The sequence below is a fragment of the Podarcis bocagei genome, assembly GCF_964188305.1.
Source record: "Podarcis bocagei genome assembly, chromosome: 2".
Taxonomy (NCBI): domain Eukaryota; kingdom Metazoa; phylum Chordata; class Lepidosauria; order Squamata; family Lacertidae; genus Podarcis; species Podarcis bocagei.
The window spans coordinates 109,297,264-109,317,318 of NC_138126.1; the positions used below are offsets into that span (position 1 = coordinate 109,297,264).

Below are 20,055 nucleotides of genomic sequence, written 5' to 3' on the forward strand. Positions count from 1 at the left end.
GAAAGGCACTTAAAAATGTAAATGAGATAAGCTCTACTCCTGTAACAATGTGAGTGAACTACAGAGTTATGGAAAAAGGCATAATCACTTTGATATATTGATATAAGTGGGGGGAAACCAGATAAATGATAAACCTTTGATTTATTACATTTTCTCTTGCACCTAATACTTTATTATTAAATACAGCATAGAACAATGCCTTACAGTTATAATACTATCACCAAGGTCAAAACTGGCAGCCATGGTGTGGTGGCTCTTTGGTGGTTTTTTTCCTTGTGAGTATACAGAGGAAAATGGTTTTGTTGGAACTGAGCATCCATGCAACTTTCTCATTGATGATCCTATGACCTACCACTATCAAGGAATCCAGTCTCCACTAAAAGAGATAAACTGTGATGCAGAGCAAGGCTGAGAACAATACAGTGGAACCATGGTTCTCAAACTTAATCTGTTCCGGAAGTCTGTTCGACTCCCAAAACTGTTCGAAAACAGAGGCGCAGCTTCCGATTGGCTGCAGGAGCTTCCTGCACTCAAGCGGAAGCCGCGTCAGATGTTTGGCTTCCGAAAAACGCTCAAAAACTGGAAGATTTGCTTCCAGGTTTTCGGTGTCCGGGAGCCGATTTGTTTGACAACTAAGCTGTTAGAGAACCTAGGTTCGACTGCACTTTCACATGAATGGAGCCATTGGTTCTGTTCATTAAGCACGTTTTGTTGGCAAACAATGACGCCAAAAGTAGCTCTCAGAATTTATTTAATGTTTACCACCACATATGGTTAATCAATCAACATGAAGTTACATTTGTAAACTGCTAACCATGGAGATCAACTAGGTTTACTTGGAGCTGTGCATTTCTGGCAGCTGGCACTGGCATGAGATTCTCTACTTAATTAAACTGACCCACTTAAAAATGCTATGGTTTTCCTGTGGAGCAGTTACCAGGTAGAAGCAAATTTTTAAAAGCTTCCATGTGTGGCTACAACATTTGAATCAAAAGCAAGTTTTAAAATAGCAGGTACAAATAATGATTTTGCTACATGCTTCCTGTGGTCTCACTGTCCCTATGCTGGTTTTCCAGATACTATTACTGGAAGATTATTAAGAGGAGTTCTGACACTTGTGGGCAAGGGAGTTTCCCATCAGCATCTTGACTGATATGCACCTAAAGGTCTTGTTTTCCTTCAGAATACCTTCCAAAACTCTCTTACAATGTTGTAGAGAAAGCATTATTCTGACTGACTTTTCAGATTTTTCATTCACCAACATGGCAATTAACTATGCTTAAAAACAAACAAAAAACAGGTGATTAGTTTGGTCAGCAGATTTTAAAAACAGATTTAAAACTCTATTCAGGCAGATAGGACACCAGAGTAGTTTTGATATGGATTCATTAAAACATCTACTTGGTAACAATTTCATAAATTTTGTACAAAATGCGAAAGTGAAACGGTTTGATTGAATTCTAAGATCTAACATTGTGAGTGCTTAACTTGGAGAAATTGATTGAGCGCAAGCAATACTTCTTTGCATATAGATCTATATTGAGAAATATCACAGATATACCCACCCAAACCCACCCACAGCACTTTAAGATAACTTGGAAGAGAGAGGTTTAACTACTTAGACCTACTGTGAGGCCTGCAAAAACAATGAGAAATACAGTTGTTATGTTTGCTTCCTAACCCTCTATCAAGAAGCTCAGAACAGCATTTTCCTTTTTCAATAGAACTGCAAGGCAAATGGGGCTAAAAGAAAGTTAATTATACTATTTAGTGGTATTCCTTAGCTTCACAGCCATGTCTGCAGCACACATTTCCCCTGACTGGTACAAATAAATAAATCACAGTACACGAGCAGCCTTATAACTCCACCTAGCAAGGCTCCTCCCTGACTGTATTTGGGTGGCAGGATTATAATGCTACCACCATTATATTGGGGTTGGCACAATTATGGTGTGGGGCGACATCACTGGAAAAGCCCTAAAGGAATGTTGGCTATGATCGGGTATTAGGCTTGGTATTTGAAAGAGGAGGGAAACTTTTCATTACCACATGAATAAGCTTGACATGATAGCACTTGTAAATGTTTGGGAGTTTAATTCACTCAAAATTCCCTCTGACTCATAATGTACTTAACAGACCAAATGTGTGGATATTCAATCTAGGTTAAATTCAAGTTGCTGCAGTCAGAAATGTTTGGCAACAAGTTTTGCAAGCGAGAACATCAGTTGAAGCAGCTGCAATTTAACATTATCTGCATAAAATTGATAGCATCCTCCCACAATCTATTCTTTCCCCCCTGTTTCTTTCTGCAAGAGATTGAGCATACGTAGCTTGCTGAAATCCTGAGCGAAAGTCAATGGCAAATAATTAAAATGCCAGAGCTAGGAAAGGTCAGAAGGAATTTATAGGGATACAAATTATATAGCTCAGTGTACCAGAGCAGTTAGCATAAAAGGGAGGAAATTTAAATTCACTTATCAAGGGTTCTTGCGATTTCGATTTCCACGTTTTAGAACAGAGTGGTTTATACCTGATAACAACTGAATGTCTAGGTCAGGTTCTTTCCTGTTTGCAGCCCCTAAAGAGGCGGTGGAAATCCTAAGTGCCATGTTGCGTGTGGATATTTTCTGCCTGTGGAAATATCCAAGGCTTTCTTCTGATGTGATGTTGAGAGAGAGCCAACGCAGCCCATTGCCAGGATGACAGGAGAAAGCCTGGGCTGCCAATGCCCAACCACATCAGAATTGCCCCAGACTCCTAGAAGGCTGAAATCTGTCGCTGTAAGATCCTTACCCCTGCACCAGGGCTTAAAAGAATTGGGGTTTAAAGGGAGGTAGTTTAGGAGAAAAGGGCTTGAAGGGGAATTTCAGCTCCCCTCACCCAAGTGCAGGTTTTTTTGTGAAAAGTGGGACTCTTCCCCTGTTTAGGTGAGCTGGGAATAGCACAGAAACAAATATTGCTGCCTTGGAAGGTCTATGTTGATTCCAAGTGCTGCGGAAAAATAGTAATGGTCAAACCCCTAAGCCTTCCTGAGCTGCAGTGAAAGAACTGTCTTGGAAGGTTTATGCAAAAACGGTGGTATTTTATGTTGGGTACTCTCCATATTTATTTTGACTGGTGGTGGGGCAAATCTATACCCAGCATTCTTCTGCCCTATGCCTTCCTGTAAAATAATACTCACTGTGACTGCTCAATATCCCCCAATTAAATGTGGGCCTGTTGATGAGAGTACTAAAACAAGACAAGGAAAAGTTGACAGCAAACTTTGATAACCGCTTGTGTATTCTCTACATACCACCAAGTTATAACTTCTTAATCATTTGGTAAAATATTATCTGTTATTGTAAAGCAGATACTTCAGGTTTTTTCAGCTGAAAATGGGATCATGGGATCCATGAGAGGTCCTCTCCTTATCCCTCTTAAACTGCAGAATTGTAGGTTTTTTTTTAAAGAAATGTTAATAACACAATACCCTTTTTCTTTTTGTACAAGGAAAACAAAACAAAAGTGTATGCAGTTAACTTAAGGCACATGTTTGCTGTGCACATATGGAAAAATTCTTTTCTGGTGGGAACTTTTGCAGTTGTTGCAAAATACCAATATATCTAAGAAACTCTCTCTTTGATGTTGAATTATTGCTCCGCTACTCATTGGGCTACTTGTCCAATACAAACTCCAGTATTGAAGTCTCTATTTCTTTATTCTGAAAACAAAAAATAGGGGCTGGAGATAAACTGAAATTGACCCTAATGTCTGCAAGGGTGGAAAGTTGTATTTTGTACTACACCCAGTGCTGAAATATATTGGAGAGTTTTTGTATTGCATATACACAATCTCTCCAGGACACTGAAAAATCCTAGTGAGGATTTACACCACCACATAAAGGAACAACCTCTGCTTCTTAATGCAACAGCATTTCTCAGACTCACTGTAGATTTAGCCCATGGTGTTGAATAAGTTGTGAGATCAATCCCTGGCAGGATACTGACATGCTAAGAACCTTACAATGTGGGAAAGTGGTGATAAGAATCCATTCCCGAGCGAGAACTATCAAGCAACAAACCTGTGTCTGGTTTGACACACCTTATACTGGTCTGGTTCACACATAACAAGAAACCACTGTTCAAAGTAAACGATTGTTCTAATTAAACATGAGCACTTTGTTTCCTCCCCGGTCTTGACTTAGAAGCCAAGGTTTGTTTGTGGCTTACCAGTTGTGGTTTGTTTGGAGAGAACAAACCATGGTCTTGGGTTCACACCTTACAGTAGGCCAGACTCTGGCTTGTTTTAGGCATGTTCCCTCTGCTGCATGGCTCTATCAGGAGCCAGGGAGGAGCAAAGTACCTGTGCATGTTAAAGCAAAGTTTATTTTAAATGATGCATTAACACTGCATGCAAACTGGACCACTATTAATTTGCCCATTACATTCATGTAAACTAGTTGTACAGTGCGGTAGAGACAGTATTGCTGTGTAAATTATGGGTAAAGTAGAAAAAAATACAATTGATAACACAAATTGTTATTGTTTAGTTTGATTCCCTGTTCTTAAAAATTTACTCAAATACTGTTTTTCACCTAGGAACCCAGGCAGCTATAAGCTCAAGAAGTTCTTTAAAGACTCTTAACATTTTCTTATGTTTCATCCTTTTCTCCAACTCATATTTTTCAGCACTGTTCAAAAAGTTTTTCTGACTACTGGAACACAATGATTAAGAAAAATACTTAAACATATGCCTATGAACAGCCCCATTAAAATGAAACAAGAACGGTTTTCTTCTTTGAAGTGTGATACTTTTGAATTCTTCACCTTACTCTGGAGCAAATTAAAATCTAAACAATGAAATCAGGTAGAATGATTCTTGGAATTACAAAATCAGAAATGAAAACAGTGCTTACAGTATTAATAGGTCCAGGTAACGTGTTAACATCACAATCTGTAAAGCATGCCAAACACAGGGGTTTCTTATGTGCCCCTCCAAAGCCCCCTGCCAAAACTACAGGAGTCTAACCATTTCTGAAGATCTGCTTAGGAGGGCAGCAGTTGTCCCCTTTTTAAGGAGCTGGGGCCTGAAGATTTCCTTTCCCTTTTTGTTTTGTGCCAGTTGTGTTGGCATTGCCAGGGGTGCCTACAGCTTCAGCTGATCAGATGGGCTTGCATTTACTAGCAGCGCCAAATTTAGGGTGGTGTGAGCAGTTCCTTCACATAGGCTGTCAAAATGGGGGGGGGGTGCGCAAAATTGAGGCGACCCATAACTGAGAATATCCATTTGAGGGCGCCAAACTTGCACAGGGCACCATATTACGAAATATTACCAAAGTTCACCTCCAGTCACACAAAGTGCAAAATTGGGTTACCCATTAACAAATAGGATAGCAGGTTTCCCTACCCTTTCTGACATTGGGGCAGTTGGGTAAGGGGTTTTCTTCCCATATGGTTGAGTGTGAATTGATACTCCTGTCAGCATTTGAACTCAATCAATTCCACCATGAGCTCATGTTAAAAAAAATGGAAAAAAGTTATCTACTCCTAAGGGGAACATTTTGTTTTGCAGTAGAGCAACTATTGGGGAAATATTTTTCGCCTCTGAATCAACTGTTTGTTTCTGGCGGGAGTCCTGAGGACCTGAAGGAGAGGCCTGCAAGGCCACATTTACCGTATTTTTCGCTCCATAAGGCTCACTGGACCATAAGGCGCACCTAGTTTTTTAGAGGGGGAAATCAAGAAAAAAAAATATTATCCCCCCCCAGTCCCAAAGAGCAAAGAAGCCAAGACAGCGAGCGGGATGGATCCTGCTCGCTGTCTTGGCTTCCTCTTTAACCGCGCACAACCTCTCCAGCCGGGAGAGGCTGCGCGCGGCTAAAGAAGCCATAGCCGCGCGCAGCCTCTCCCGGCCGGAGGGGCTGCACACGGCTATGGCAATACCCCTACCTCCCACAAAAGCCCACAGGAGCCGCGCACCCTTTAAGGACGCGTGGCTCCTGCGGGCTTTTCTACGTGGAGGGAGAAGGGACTGACTGGCCGCGTCAGTTCCTTCTGCCTCCTGGGGAAAAGCGCACAAGAGCCGTACGGAGCTTGTGTGCGGCTCTTGGGGGCTTTTTCTGCCTGCCTCCCCCCTGCATTCGCTCCATAAGATGCACACACATTCCCCCTTACTTTTTAGGAGGGAAAAAGTGTGTCTTATGGAGCGAAAAATACAGTATCTACCGAAACTGAGCACCCACCCACCCCAACACTGATCTATTATATCGGTCGAATAATGATGTTATAGTTTATAATTATTGTGTAATGTTTTAATTCTGACTATCGGTCGAATAAAGAAATTGATTGATATATCATTCACTGAGAAGCCTTCCCACTGACATCAGCAGCCTTTTGGATTACTGTCAAGGGTGCTAGTGGGAGATCACTCAAAGGTCAGAGATCACTGCATAAAACAGTACCCTCTAGATAAATATTTAAAAGGCTAGAATATTAATATTGGTGTATTGCTAGTACAGTTGGTTAGGAAATCTAATGCATTTTTGCTTCAGTTGGGCAAGAGGAAACAACTTAGATAAAAACTCATGTTTTTCAGAAAATAGATCTTCTAAACTCAAAGATACCAGAACAGCTTTAGCATACACTTGTGGAGGGAAAAGTTCAAAACTTCCAATTTAAAACTACTTATATTGAGAGGATTTAAAAGATTCTGTCTAACATTTAGCTGACGCATTGTCAAAAACATTATCACGCCACTTTTTGAAGTTTCTTAGCTTCCCTCTAGTTATTAAAGCTTGAACTGCAGAGTTTGTTATCAGTCTCAAAGCATACATGTTAAGGTTGTTTTTCTCCCCTTTAAATACAACCAGCCCTTTGGGTTTGATTTCAGAACTATGAAGCACACAGACACACACAAAAAAACAAATTAATCAGAGGGAGTGCCAGGTAAGAATTTAATGGCTTAATCCTCGGTCCAGATCACATACAGCAAGACTTAAGAATCATTCAGTTGGCAAAGTCTTGAACTCACTCCTGACCCCTGCTGAATCCCAGCTTTCTTGGGGTAATAGGGAAAAGATGGAGGCAGGATCCTCATCTGACTGCTATAAAATGTACCACTGGACCATTCCATCCTGCTTCCACAGTGAAAACGAACCTCAGATAATCTAACAGCAAGGAAAGTGGATTGACCTTTTTTGTCACAAAGAGGGCACAACAACCATGCTTAGAAGGGATGAGATTGTGATTGGATCCATGGAATTGTGGTGTATCAAACAGACCATTATGCTGATCGCAGAAAAGAGTATGAGAGACTGACCCATTAGGCTTCATAGAACTACTACTTGTTTGTTTGTTTTTAAATTTACTTTTATTAACAGATTGTAACGTGCAATATAGTTCATTTATATAAATAACCCCAATATCATAAAACAAACATGGCATTGGGTTGTATTCAAAGTAGCGTTAAGTAGCGTCTTCCACAAGCAAAACTACTTCCGCTTGCACAAGAAAACTTGCTCTCCTTCCTCCCCCTCCCCCCCGCCAGACGCCACTAAATCTGTTCTAGATTTCCCCCAACCTGCCAGCGCAGAACTGAGGATGGTGTGGGGGGAGGAGAAGAGAAGGGGGAATTCCCATTGCCCAAGCAGAAATCATTCCGCTTACGCAATTATTTAATTGAATACCACGCCCTATATTTGTTAGTGCTTTTATATCCTAGGTAAAGGTAAAGGTACCCCTGACCATTAGGTCCAGTCGTGGACGACTCTGGGGTTGCGGTGCTCATCTCGCTCTATAGGCCGAGGGAGCCAGCGTTTGTCCGCAGTCAGCTTCTGGGTCATGTGGCCAGCATGACTAAGCCACTTCTGGTGAACCAGAGCAGTGCACAGAAACACCGTTTACCGTCCCGCCGGAGCGGTACCTATTTATCTACTTGCACACGACGTGCTTTTGAACTGCTAGGTGGGCAGGAGCTGAGACCGAACAACGGGAGCTCACCCCGTCACGGGGATTGAACCGCCAACCTTCTGATCAGCAAGCCCTAGGCTCTGTGGTTTAGACCACAGCGCCATCCTGCCCCACCTTAAAACACATGCCAGCATTCTTCCATAGTGTAGGTGGTTTCTTACACAATTACTTACAAGAGAAGAACAAGCATTATGTGGCATCTGTAACAGATCGAAGTAGTCGAGTGAACAAATAGGAGGTTAGGCGGTTGTGGAAGTAAACTGGTCCCAAGCGGCATCCCATAGTGTAACCGCTTGGGCGAAGATCTTTGCCTATCAACCAACCAAATTTATTATTTGGTATATTAAAACAAAGTGGACCATTTGGGTCTATGCTAATTATCACTGGCAGGAAGAAAAGGCCATCCCTCCCACACCAGAATTAGCTGTGCTATCAGGTAACAATATTAATGCTCTGTGTATTCCATGTACACAAAAGAAAAAATAAGTTTCATAATGTCTTTTTACTTTCAAAACTGACATTAGGTCAACTGTATTAACTTTCAAAGCAACCTGTTGCTATTTGAACTGAGCAAAAGCTGGCTTGAATCAATATGGCCTGACAATTCAATCTGTGATGTGAAAAGAACCCAAAATCTTTTAAATATTATGTCTTTGAGCCAACAGTGCTTGGAAAGGGAGGACAGTCAAGTCACACAAAAACTCTTCATCAAGCCTTTAAGATAAGGTAGTCCAATTGCAAAGGCAATTAAGAGTCAATAAAGAGGGTGAACTAAGAGTTTTTAAGTTTTCTTTTATTTTGTTTCAATATTTGACTGCGATTTAGCTAATTTACGTAAGAAAAACATATGAAAACTAATGTCTTCAGCAGCTGGTCAAAAAGATTATTAGAACTTAATCTTATTAGCCTGAGGGAAAAGATGACTGCCTTTTCAAACATTTGCTATACAGTTCCATTAGTAGCATGTGAGTGTGTGTCTTTTTAAGACATACTAACTTCTACTGATTTCCAAGAAAGCTTGTTCCTCAAAGTCCCTGATCTAGTGAGTTACAGAAAGATATGGCAAAGATGCTTGTCAGCATAAATTATATGGAAAAGCATATCTACATTTCACATGCTCTTCTGGATTTTAAAGTATTTTTTATGTAAATGGAAAATTTACTGCAGCTTTCTTTTATACTCATATTCATTGTCAAGTTTTTGAAAGCCTTTCACAAAATGGTAAGAAGACTTGATTTTAAAAAATAAGCATGCTCATTTTACCAGATTTTAATTCCACTTCGTTGATTTGCATCACCGCTTCCTCTATCTATAGACTTTGGGGGCTGATAGAGGAGGAATTTGCCTTACAAACAACAGTAGGTCTTTGATTTTTGTGAACATTTAAACTGAAAATTAGCACAGGTGAATTCCACATAAAGCCAAACAGCTATGTAAGGATGGATGAAAGTAGGGATTATATCTAAAACAAAATAATTGAGCAGGGATTATATCTGAAACAAAAACCCCGAGGACAAGTAATAGTAAGTACTTTGCTAACCTAACAGAAATTGTTTGGACCCGTGCTGTTTTTCTAGAAAAAGAGGTGCCAAGACTCATCACGAAGTCCTCTCTTCTTCTCTTATACAGTGGTACCTCGGGTTAAGTACTTAATTCGTTCTGGAGGTCCATTCTTAACCTGAAGCTGTTCTTAACCTGAAGCACCACTTTAGCTAATGGGGCCTCCTGCTGCCACCGCGCCGCCATAGCATGATTTCTGTTCTTATCCTAAGGCAAAGTTCTTGACCTGAAGCACTATTTCCGGGTTAGCAGAGTCTGTAACCTGAAGCGTATGTAACCTGAAGCGTATGAAACCTGAGGTACCACTGTAATGACAATGGTACCCATTGGGGAGGTGCCAGAACTGAGGTCTGGGGAGTTCCAGCTGAAAAAAAGCTGTGGTTTTCGACTTCCAGTTCATTGGAAACACCTCATTTAATCTAATACAAGCTCAACAACGTCGCAAAAAAAAAAAACCTTTCTCACTCTTGGGAATATGGCAACCCTAGTATAGAAGTCGTAAGACTATCAATGAAACCTGGCATAGGTGCCATCAGTTCTGATAATGTGGCATTTCTCATGGATTTCCAGAATCATAGTTCATTAAATCATTGCAGATGCGAGGTTGAAGTTTCAGAGATTTAGAATCTAACTACACGTGACACTAACTGCAATCACGTGGTGTCCACCCTTTGTTTAATTGCCAGTAAGGATATTCACTTGTCATAACTTTTTCGTAGTTTTTGAAATGACTGGCGATGCTGCTTGATCTATTTTATTGTTATTGTATCATTAATAGTAAACCATCTTGAGATATTTTCATAATAGGCAGTATATGAATATTTTAATAAAATAATAATAATAAAAATATAAATGAAATTCATTTCAGATTTATTATTCCAGCCAGAGAAAAGGAGAATTCAGTCTGTTTTTGGCAGATCAGAACTCACTTCTCTAGGCTCCAAACATTTTCAAAGTGGAACCCAGCAATGTTGCCAGTATTTTTTCTTTTAATGTACCGTTACTACTCCCATTTCTCTATTTATTTCCTGTCAAAGCTGTTTAATCAAATACATTTACGAGCATATGCACCACAAATCCTTATGGTTATTGTCCTCAACATTCGACTACAACCATTTGAACTATACTGAGATCCTTAATTTGTTCAACTCTACTGAGATACTTAAAGCTGCAGTCTAAATATGGGAGGTGATAGTAGAACAAAGAGGAGCTGTAAAAAGAAAGTTAAAATCATCACACACTGACAAGCCATGCGGAGGATATAAGCAATTCTTCTGCAATAACCATTTTATGTCTAATAACCGTATTCTTAGGGAACAGAGATTTTACGAGTTTCTTGGCCTCTTTGGCAGAGAAAGAAAACATACTGAAACTAGTGGTGTTCAGTTCCATCCCTTCGTGACTACAATGTTCCTATACAGGTAGAAAGTATTCTGAAGGCCAGAGTGTTTGAACAGTACTTCATCAATTCAAAATGAGTTCATGCCAAGCTTGCTTGGCACATTTCTGGTAAGTCGGGCCCATTTAGTTTTCGCTTACTTTTTAATATATAATTTCAAATATTTTAGAGGTATGGATGACATTTTTAAAATGCAAAAGCATTAAAAAATAACAGAAAACAGAACAAGTTCCAGAACACCACCGGTTTCCCATTTGTGTAGCTACATCCCAGCCTTCTCTCATTAGAAGCGAGCAGAAAAGCAGGGAGTTTCAGCCTTTTCAAAACCATCTCACACATCTAATAAAATGCTGCCTTCTTACACAGCTGAGATACCAACAGCAGCGAAACCAAGGATACCACGGCGTAACAAGGCTTAGTACTATTTGTATTTTGAATGCTTGACTGAAAAAAGAAAACACGGGGAACTTCTCATTCAGCCGACTTGGATGCAAAAGGCCCTAATTTAAGAAGCAGAAGGCAAAACTGTAGCTGCAGAAAGCAATGAAGTTTTAGGTCTCTAGTAAAACTGAGCTGGCAGGACCAAGCTCATGTGCACGCCAAACGCCAGCTGCAAACGAGGACTGTTGTAAACCACTCATGGGGATTGAGCAGAAAACAGTCAGAAGGGCATAAAAAATGGAGTATTTTTTTTTAAAAAAAGGAAGGCAGCACTTCCACAAAGTATAGTGCATTAACCTTGACAACTCAAACCGCACTATAATCTCAAAACATCAATCACCTTTCGTTTCCCTCTACCCCCTTCCTAGTTTCCAGACTTTTCACCAAATTTGGTCAATTACCGTGTGGTATTTTAGAGGAGCTGAGGAAACACATAATATCAGCTGTGAGCCAAGCATGGTGGCTTGGTAGCGAGCAGTGGTGAAGGGTGTTACCAGGTATGCAGACAATTAGAACCTGCTGATACGGTTCAAATTATTGCATAGGCACCAGTAATTGCTGTTTTTACTCAGGGGAATTGCAAGGACATGAATTACATTAACTTTAGAAAGGAAAACATAAGGAACCTAAATATAGCCCTATAAGGAGAGACCTACATTTTTACTAAAGCTAGAGAAAATGAGCATGTTCTCCAGCATCTCCAAAAACAGTCTCCTGAAGATGGAATGACTCCCAGTCTGTAGAAAGAGCAACAGGTATGAAGGATTTGGCAATGCAAATTTTTATTGATACAGGTTCAATTTGTTTCTCTCTTTTTTCTGTGTTTTTTTTAAAGCACCAAGCAAACTTGCTTTTTCATCTCCCTTCCCCTAGCCCCACTATATATCTTTTAGATATAGGAGGCCAACTCCTGTGTTAGGTTATGCCTCAAGCAATGTGGCATGCACAGCTTTCTGGAAACACAGATGTGAGAGCAGTAATATCTTCTTGAGGACTCAGGTGGGCAGAGTCAGCAGTAGGGACCCAATGAGGCTGGGTTGGGAAGTGTATCAGATGAAACCTATGACAGTTGCGTGGGAAAAACAAGGAATTTCTGTGCTTGAGGAACCAGGCATGTGTTGTGGACTGCTGCACCACGTCCTGTCCCTTAGTGGTTTTTTAGTCTCCAAAGATAGGGGATACAGATGTTATGGCAAGGCTGGTAACTATCAAGGAATCTGTAAAAATGATTTCAATCCATCTCCTTAGTTTTCTTCAGACAGTGCATTAGCAAGGGGGTGGGTACTATCTTGCAGAACTGGCTTTAAAATGGAGTTCTGCTAAGAGTACAAAAGGCAGAGTAGTTAATACTTAGGCAAGCATAGCACCCCAAGGTTTTTCTGAGCTCATCCACATGGTAAAACAGAACACTTCTTTTTCTTCCTGGTTGGGCACACTATGAAAACCTACATGCTTCCAGAACCACAATAATGGATTTCATAGTTAATTGGCCAAAGGCTAGCTGAGAAAATGCAGTTGGGGAGATTTAGTGCAATATATAAAATGCCATATTGCTTCGTTATGAAATCAGGAGACTATGAATGTCTCAACAGGCTAGGTTCAGTTTACTAACAATGGAACCACATGCATGTTCTTTTGCTCTTTAAATTTCACGCTCACCCTCAGCCTGAAATAGAGAATTTCCACACAAACACGTAAGAACATCACTGGGCCTTCCGAGATCAGATCAAGGTCCTTGTTGTCCAGCATCCCAGAGAGGACAGCTAGATGCCTTTGGAAACCCACAAACAGGGAAACTGAGGCAATAGTCCTCAGGTGCTGTTTCTTCCTTCCCAAAATTGGCATTCAGTTGGATCTTGACTCCGAACTTGGCTTCTATTAAGCCAACATGGCTAATATCCTTTGACTGACTGACTGACTGACTGATTGATCTATCCTATGTGAATATGTCTACGGAGTAGGGCTCCCTTAGGAATATAAGAAGCTACTTGGCAGGGGCATTACGCAAAGCACCTTTACAGACTGATATAGGAGCCTGCTTCCTAAGCTATCTGAAGTGGATGGGTCAGTTCTAATAACTTGAACATTGACACCTTCTGTCACACCTTCCAACCAAATACCCTCCATGTTTTTTTTCACAGGTTTTGGCTTGTCCACCTTTCTTGAAAATATCAGGTGTAGTTTAATATTTCATTTGAAAATGCAAATGCCTATAACTTTCTATTAATATGTCAAACTCTGAAAACTAGGTGCAAATAGCTTTACTGCACAGCAATAAAATTTGTAGGCTTACAGACATTTGCTTTGAAAATGCCAAATGCTCCCACAGCCTTTTGGTGGTGAATATAAAAGTTGGTTCATATTGTATTTCCACCTACACTGCTGGAAGAGCCTCCAAGTCAATGCTGTTCCAGAAGAGAAAAGGAAAAAGGCAGAATTCCAGAAAGTCTCTGGAAGCAGAACAAAGGCTGACAATTGGAAAGCCTACACAGGCTTTTGTACAGGCTATTTCGTTGATACTTGGTTGGAAGAGGTGGAATCCTGGCTTTTTAAACTGCCTTTTTTGTGATGCCCCAGATTTTTGAGGCTAGGATCATTCTGAATGATGCTTGATTCTTAGGAGCCCACTATTAAATTCATTCTAAAAGCTGCCTTCTCCATAACACATTTAAAGTTGTTTGATGTATTACTTTCTGCCCTGGGAACCCATTTCTGTTCATCTTTCATAATTTCATCTTACTCGTCTAAAAAGAAAACTAGAACAGTAAACAACAATTGGGTGAACTGTTGCATTATTTTGGGAATCTACCATGTTGGACAAAATGCAACATTTCCCAAAAGTACTGTTGAATGAAAAACGGCACCTGACGTTATTTAAAAATTAACTTCAATTTAAAATTCTTTTGCAATAAACTTCAACATATAGACCAGTCTGTTTACATCAGTAATTTGCAACATTTCTATTTTCAGGGAAACCTTTCCACAACAGGTACACAATATTCTCGGTCACGTTCGAAGGTAGGCACTGTTCATTCCTAGACTTGCATTCATTCCTTGGACTGTGCTGCTGGAATGGCAAGTGTGACATAAGGTAAACGTAAAGGGACCCCTGACCATTAGGTCCAGTTGTGGCCAACTCTGGGGTTGCGGTGCTTATCTTGCTTTATTGGCCGAGGGAGCCGGCATACAGCTTCCGGGTCATGTGGCCAGCATGACTAAGCCACTTCTAGCGAACCAGAGCAGCGCACGGAAACGCTGTTTACCTTCCCACCGGAGCGGTACCTATTTATCTACTTTCACTTTGACGTGCTTTCGAACTGCTAGGTTGGCAGGAGCAGGGACTGAGCAACGGGAGCTCACCCTGTCGCGGGGATTCAAACCGCCGACCTTCTGATCGGCAAGTCCTAGGCTCTGTGGTTTAACCCACAGCGCCACCCATAACATGCACTAAAACACTGTCTTCTGGGTGCACATTACCGGGGAAGGAAAAATCAGAAATGAAGAAACAAGATGCCTTTCAGTAAATGGTGTTCACCTTTACAGATGCCTTGATTGCAATTGATGGGAGTCTGCCATGACCCCTGAAATGTTGTGGAGAGGCTGGTCAGAGCAGGACGAAGGGTGGGAGGAGTTGCCCACTGACGAACCTGGGAAGCAGAGGATGGGCAATGTCCAGGCCTCCAAACACAGCAGAGTCACCCTGAGGGACATTACAAATGAGAGCTTGGATCCCAGGGAGGGCTCCATGGCAGATCCACCCTGTCCCCTCTCATATCAGTCAGCTGCTGTGCGCCCAGTTGGACCCAGTTCCTGTGCCCTCCTTGCCTCCTGTCCCAGCACCATCTCTGGTGCCACCAGAGCCTGCCTCTAGCCAATCCTCTCAGGAGAAGTCCACTCCGTGTGGCTTGGAGCTACTGCTAACAGTTCCTCAGTTGCCTAGGTCATGGAGATGCCAGACCCAGCACAAGCAGAGAGCTTGGGACCATCTCTCTGGAAGGAATTCCCATTTGCTAGCCCAGTCCAAAGGAACATCCTACTTGTTGAGCTGAAGTTATACCCTTATTACGTTATTCCCTTGTAACAAGAGCCAACGGGGCATATTGTTCATTGCATTAGTGTCTTAGCTTATTTAGCCATGAACTAATGCTGTGCCTTTGAACCCTATGTACCACAACTGATTTGAGCATTAAAGTTTTTGGTGGAAAATGTAATATGAGTTCAAGTTCTACAATGGGTGAACTCCCATTGCTCGGTCCCTACGAGATGAGTAAAGCGAGATGAGCGCCACAACCCCAGAGTCGGTCACAACTGGACCTTTATCTTTAAGCAGTATACAAAAAAAAAAAAAAAAAAAAAAATCAGGTAAAAACATGTCCATCATCCTGGACACATTGCAAAATGATATTGATTACAGCATCAAGGATCAGAAGACTGTGGTTTCAGGCGGGTCTTAATAGTGCTAGATCAAGCACTAGGCATGAGGATTTGCTGAACAGAAATGGTTTGTCTAGATTCCACATGGCTGCTTTGTAGCATCTGTCTGCTTTCCAGCTCGAGGTAGCAGAACAAACAAGTCTGCAGAGAAAGGTCATGGAGCGTGTTTGAGACAATGCTGTCTTTTCCCATCCAAATCCAGTTTTGTACACAGAGAAGTGGCTAAGAAAGGCACTAAAAGCCCAGCTCATGCCAGGTGTCACCCTTTTTCCGTTTTGTTACGGAACCTGTCCTTGGGAGTGGGTTATTATCGGGGGGGGGGGGGGGAAATAACTGGTACTGAGATGACCAGGTTAATATTCCAGGATCTTTTCAAGGGATTAGTAATTCTCATGCATGGCAACATGTCTGATCACTGAGAAGCATGAGAGCTTTCATTCTCTAACAGGAAGCCAGCAAGGTCATAGCCAAGGTGAAGGTATTTTTAAATCACCTTTCCCCCAACCCTCATAGTAGAAATATTACCTCAATAGATTACCGGTAGCTCTTCGTGTAAACCCTCACCCAGTTAGAGTGCATACTTCATCCTCTAACAGATAGCATTATGTTGCAGCCAAACTTTTTGCCAATTCACAAATCCACCTGGTTCACAGCTGCCGCCACTCATGATCAAGAAATTTTCAGTGCGAGCGACTGAATATAGGACTGAAGCAGTAAGGTGAGAATCTAGGAAATGACATGGTTCAGTCAGGCTAAAAATCACTGCTAAGTGCTAGAAAGCAGACACATTTTCCACTTGCCGTTGCTCTTAACAGCTGATTTGGGATCCTATTCTCTCCCCACCCACCTTCCTGAGCACATCAATCCCACCTGTCCTGTGAGGAAGAGCAGCAAGACCATTTGGGCCCCAGTGAACTTACCTGCCACAATGGGAGTGACAATAAGCTGTCAGATTCCACCTAGGCCCCAGAGGGCCAAGAAGCCACCCTCAAAGGTAAACAGTTTCCACCTGCATTACAGTCACTTCCAGGAAAGTGCAGCTGCCATGTTGTTGATTTTTCCACCAAGTCCTGTTTTATATTTTTAAATGTGAGCAGCCCATTCTAAATAAGATGCAATCCCTAAATCTAATTCATAAAATAAATGCAAACATGGAAACAAAAAAAAAACAAAAAAAAATCCCTTTTACTGAACAGATGAATATAAACATTATTGTATATGAAGAGGAGCACCATCTCTCCACATTATAATAGGTTTTTGGAGGATAATTGTTTTCTTTTGGGTGAAGGATGCTTTTCAGAGGGTCATTCTAGTCCCTAAAATTACGAAATGATACAAATCACAATCTTGTTTAGTAATGAAGGCTGATGCTTCTCCTCCTTTGTAACTCAGATTGTGAATGGTTTGCAAGGGTAGCCCCTCAGAGATTAACCTTTCATTCACCATATTTCCCTGGAGGGAAACACTTTAAGAAATGATTTCACACTGACTGAAATATCAGGAACAAGAAAATGTGTTACTGCTTCTCTAAGCATGATCCTTAGAAACCAGAGAAAATCAAGGTAAGTCTCATTCTCACCTTACACATGTTGAAATACTGTTAGAAATGGAATGCCATATAAAAAGTAGGAAAAAATAATGAAAGTAGCATAGTGGAAGATTTCTTGCCACAAAGGCTGAGTCTGCATATAACAGGAAGCCATAGTTAAACGAAGTATGGCTTATCAAGAATGTGCAAGCATTCACATACATGCCTGCTCATACTGTGCCCACCCTCTTCCTTTTGCCACACCAGAAGGAAACAAGGCAGAGCACTGCCATAGGGTTACGTGGAAACCAGCACAAATGGTTTATTTTTCTCCAAACCACAAGAACAAGCCACAAATGTTCTTGATACGAGAACTGGTTCTCAGGTAGTCACCATTTGAACAGTTTCCTCATTGCTGGTAAGCCATACTTTGTTTGAATTTACCATTATGTGCAAACCTGGCCAAAACGAACCGGTAACTTAATGCAGTCCTTGTTTTGCAGTTAAATGTAACCGCAGTACATTTCTATTCAAGAAAGCATGTGCTGGGATGTCAATTTGAAGAACGTAATATGGTCCTCAAGCACTTATGGCATCTTTACAATTAAGATGACCCTGGCTAATTCTGGTAGTTTTAACTTGCATTGCTTAGAATACATCTTTTTGTTGCATGATTCCCCCCTTGTTCAGAGGCACTGCCCACCCACTCAGTCCCCCCTGAGTTATATGGGGGATTGGGACTGAATCTTTGCTACATACCAATTAGGAGAAATACCAGTTGAAGCACCCCCATTATACTGAAATAGCTCATAGGAGAAGAAATAATGCAAAATAGCTGGAAAATAAACCAATCTGGGTGCACACAAACTTTTTTGAAACAGCATCTAATGGACAGAGACAGCATGGAGAAAGCCAATGCAAAACAAAAAGGCCAACTGGCCCCAAGCCTACAAACAGTCACAAAGGCGAGTCCATCTACTTACATGCATACATATCACTGTGACACCAAGAATATGAGTGCTCTTTTAAAGAATTAGAAAATCCTGACATTATTCATTCGTATTTCTAGCCCACTCAGTCCCAGAGACTGGTCATGTGTTAGTAAGTTAAAACAAATTTATAAACATGTAAAGTGGCAAATTAAAATCTGCTGAACAGATTTAAATCCAAAACCGAAGCTCCAAACTGACTGAGCTCCTAAAACCAAGCCAAAACAAATGGCGTTACACTGCTCTGAAAAGATGTTCCTTAAGGCAGGCGAGGCTCCAAAGGAAGAGTACTGCAGTTATGGGGCAGTTACTGAGGATGACACTATTCATGCTTGTGTTGTCTGTTGCTAAGACAGGGGTCAGCAAACTTTTTCAGCAGGGGGCTGGTCCACTGTCCCTCAGACATTGTAGGGGGCCGGACTCTATTTTTTTTTGGGGGGGGGACTGAACGAATTCCTATGCCCCACAAATAACCCAGAGATGCATTTTAAATAAAAGCACACATTCTACTCATGTAAAAACACCAGGCGGGCATCACAAATAACCCAGAGATGCAATTTAAATAAAAGCACACATTCTACTCATGTAAAAACACGCTGATTCCCAGACCGCCCACGGGCCAGATCTAGAAAGCAATTGGGCTGGATCCGGCCCCCGGGCCTTAGTTTGCCTACCCATGGCTAAGACGGTCCACCTCTATCATTCTTAAGAGGCTTCAAATGGATGGACAATGGCCCCAGAGAGTGCCTATTTTTATAGCTGTTGACTTGGAAAGGAACCACAAAGCAACGTGGCACTAACTTTATCAGAAGGGTCAATTTACCAGGTCTGGTTGAGTGCTTTCCAGTATATGTCCCAACACGGAAATATATTACACTAAGGGCTGTCTTTGCAATAGCAGAATTTATTGCAGTGGGGCTTTCCCCATCTCCTTTCTCCGCATCCCCCAATCAGCTCTGGGGGAGTCAGGTGTATTCCAAGAACAGCATGAGAGGGGAGACAGTTCCATCAGGCAAGCACAAATGCTTATGCTTACGAAGCAGTCTCTATAAAGCTACTTTGAATCCCACCCTAAAGTTCCAGAATATTTTCAAAAAATGCTATCCCATACCTAAAGGTTGACTGTTGTTATTCCAAAAAAATTACTACAGTAAATTTCTCTCCAATTATTTCCCATAGAAAAACCGGTCAATGAATGTATCACAGTTCAAGTCCAGTGAATGAAATTGTTGAGCGCTATAAGAACATGAATGCTACATGCATTCATGCAGCCACAGTCAATGCTTTCAAAACTTTTAATTATGCTCAAACAGCTGGTAGCATCATTGACTCAAAGCCCAAGATTACCTTGATTGCTCTGTCATTATCTCTAATCAGCTGCTTCTTCTCATCTTCAAACTTTTGTAAAACATCCTGCAGACGCCTTTCTGCAGCAAGCTGCTGCTGGCTGCTTTCCTCTGTCAGAGAGGAAATGGTTGTCTTAAGTTCAGCTATGATCTAAAAAGAAAACAGCATGCTAAAACTCCTACAATAGTAAGAAGTTTATGTTTTGCATGTATTTACACTTGACACAAAAATCTGAGTTAGCAAACTCAACTGTGAAAACTAAATAGTTGAAATTAACATATTACAACACTAGCAAGCATAACATTCTACACAGAGAAAAGAAATACAGCAAGACCCAGAATGGCATAAAATTGTCGAACGTAAAAATATATGAAAAAAATTTCCACTATAAAATTCCCCAATAGTTTA

At 41.2% G+C, this 20,055-nt stretch overlaps 1 protein-coding gene and 1 long non-coding RNA gene across 10 annotated transcripts in view; one reads left to right on the top strand and one right to left on the bottom strand.

Annotated features, from left to right (window-relative positions):
- Positions 1 to 20,055, top strand: part of LOC308580234 — a 75,183-nt gene that overhangs the window by 51,868 nt on the left and 3,260 nt on the right. The window contains exons 3-4 of one of the 5 annotated variants that reach the window (XR_014004728.1): positions 14,320 to 14,367; positions 16,599 to 16,777. The exons of 1 other annotated variant lie outside the window; for it this stretch is intronic. This is a non-coding gene — a long non-coding RNA (uncharacterized lncRNA). Of the gene's footprint in view, positions 1 to 4,670; positions 5,230 to 10,377; positions 14,298 to 14,319; positions 14,368 to 16,598; positions 16,778 to 20,055 lie in introns of those variants that run through there. 3 more of the 5 variants (XR_014004729.1, XR_014004731.1, XR_014004732.1) reach the window with 3 other exon arrangements.
- Positions 1 to 20,055, bottom strand: part of CEP112 (centrosomal protein 112) — a 220,573-nt gene that overhangs the window by 27,354 nt on the left and 173,164 nt on the right. For 3 of the 5 annotated variants that reach the window (XM_081181284.1, XM_081181281.1, XM_081181282.1), the window contains one exon: positions 19,648 to 19,797. The exons of 1 other annotated variant lie outside the window; for it this stretch is intronic. In XM_081181284.1, coding sequence (XP_081037410.1) covers positions 19,648 to 19,797 — 150 coding nt within the window. The remainder of the gene's footprint in view (positions 1 to 19,647; positions 19,798 to 20,055) is intronic. One more of the 5 variants, XR_014004693.1, reaches the window with a different exon arrangement.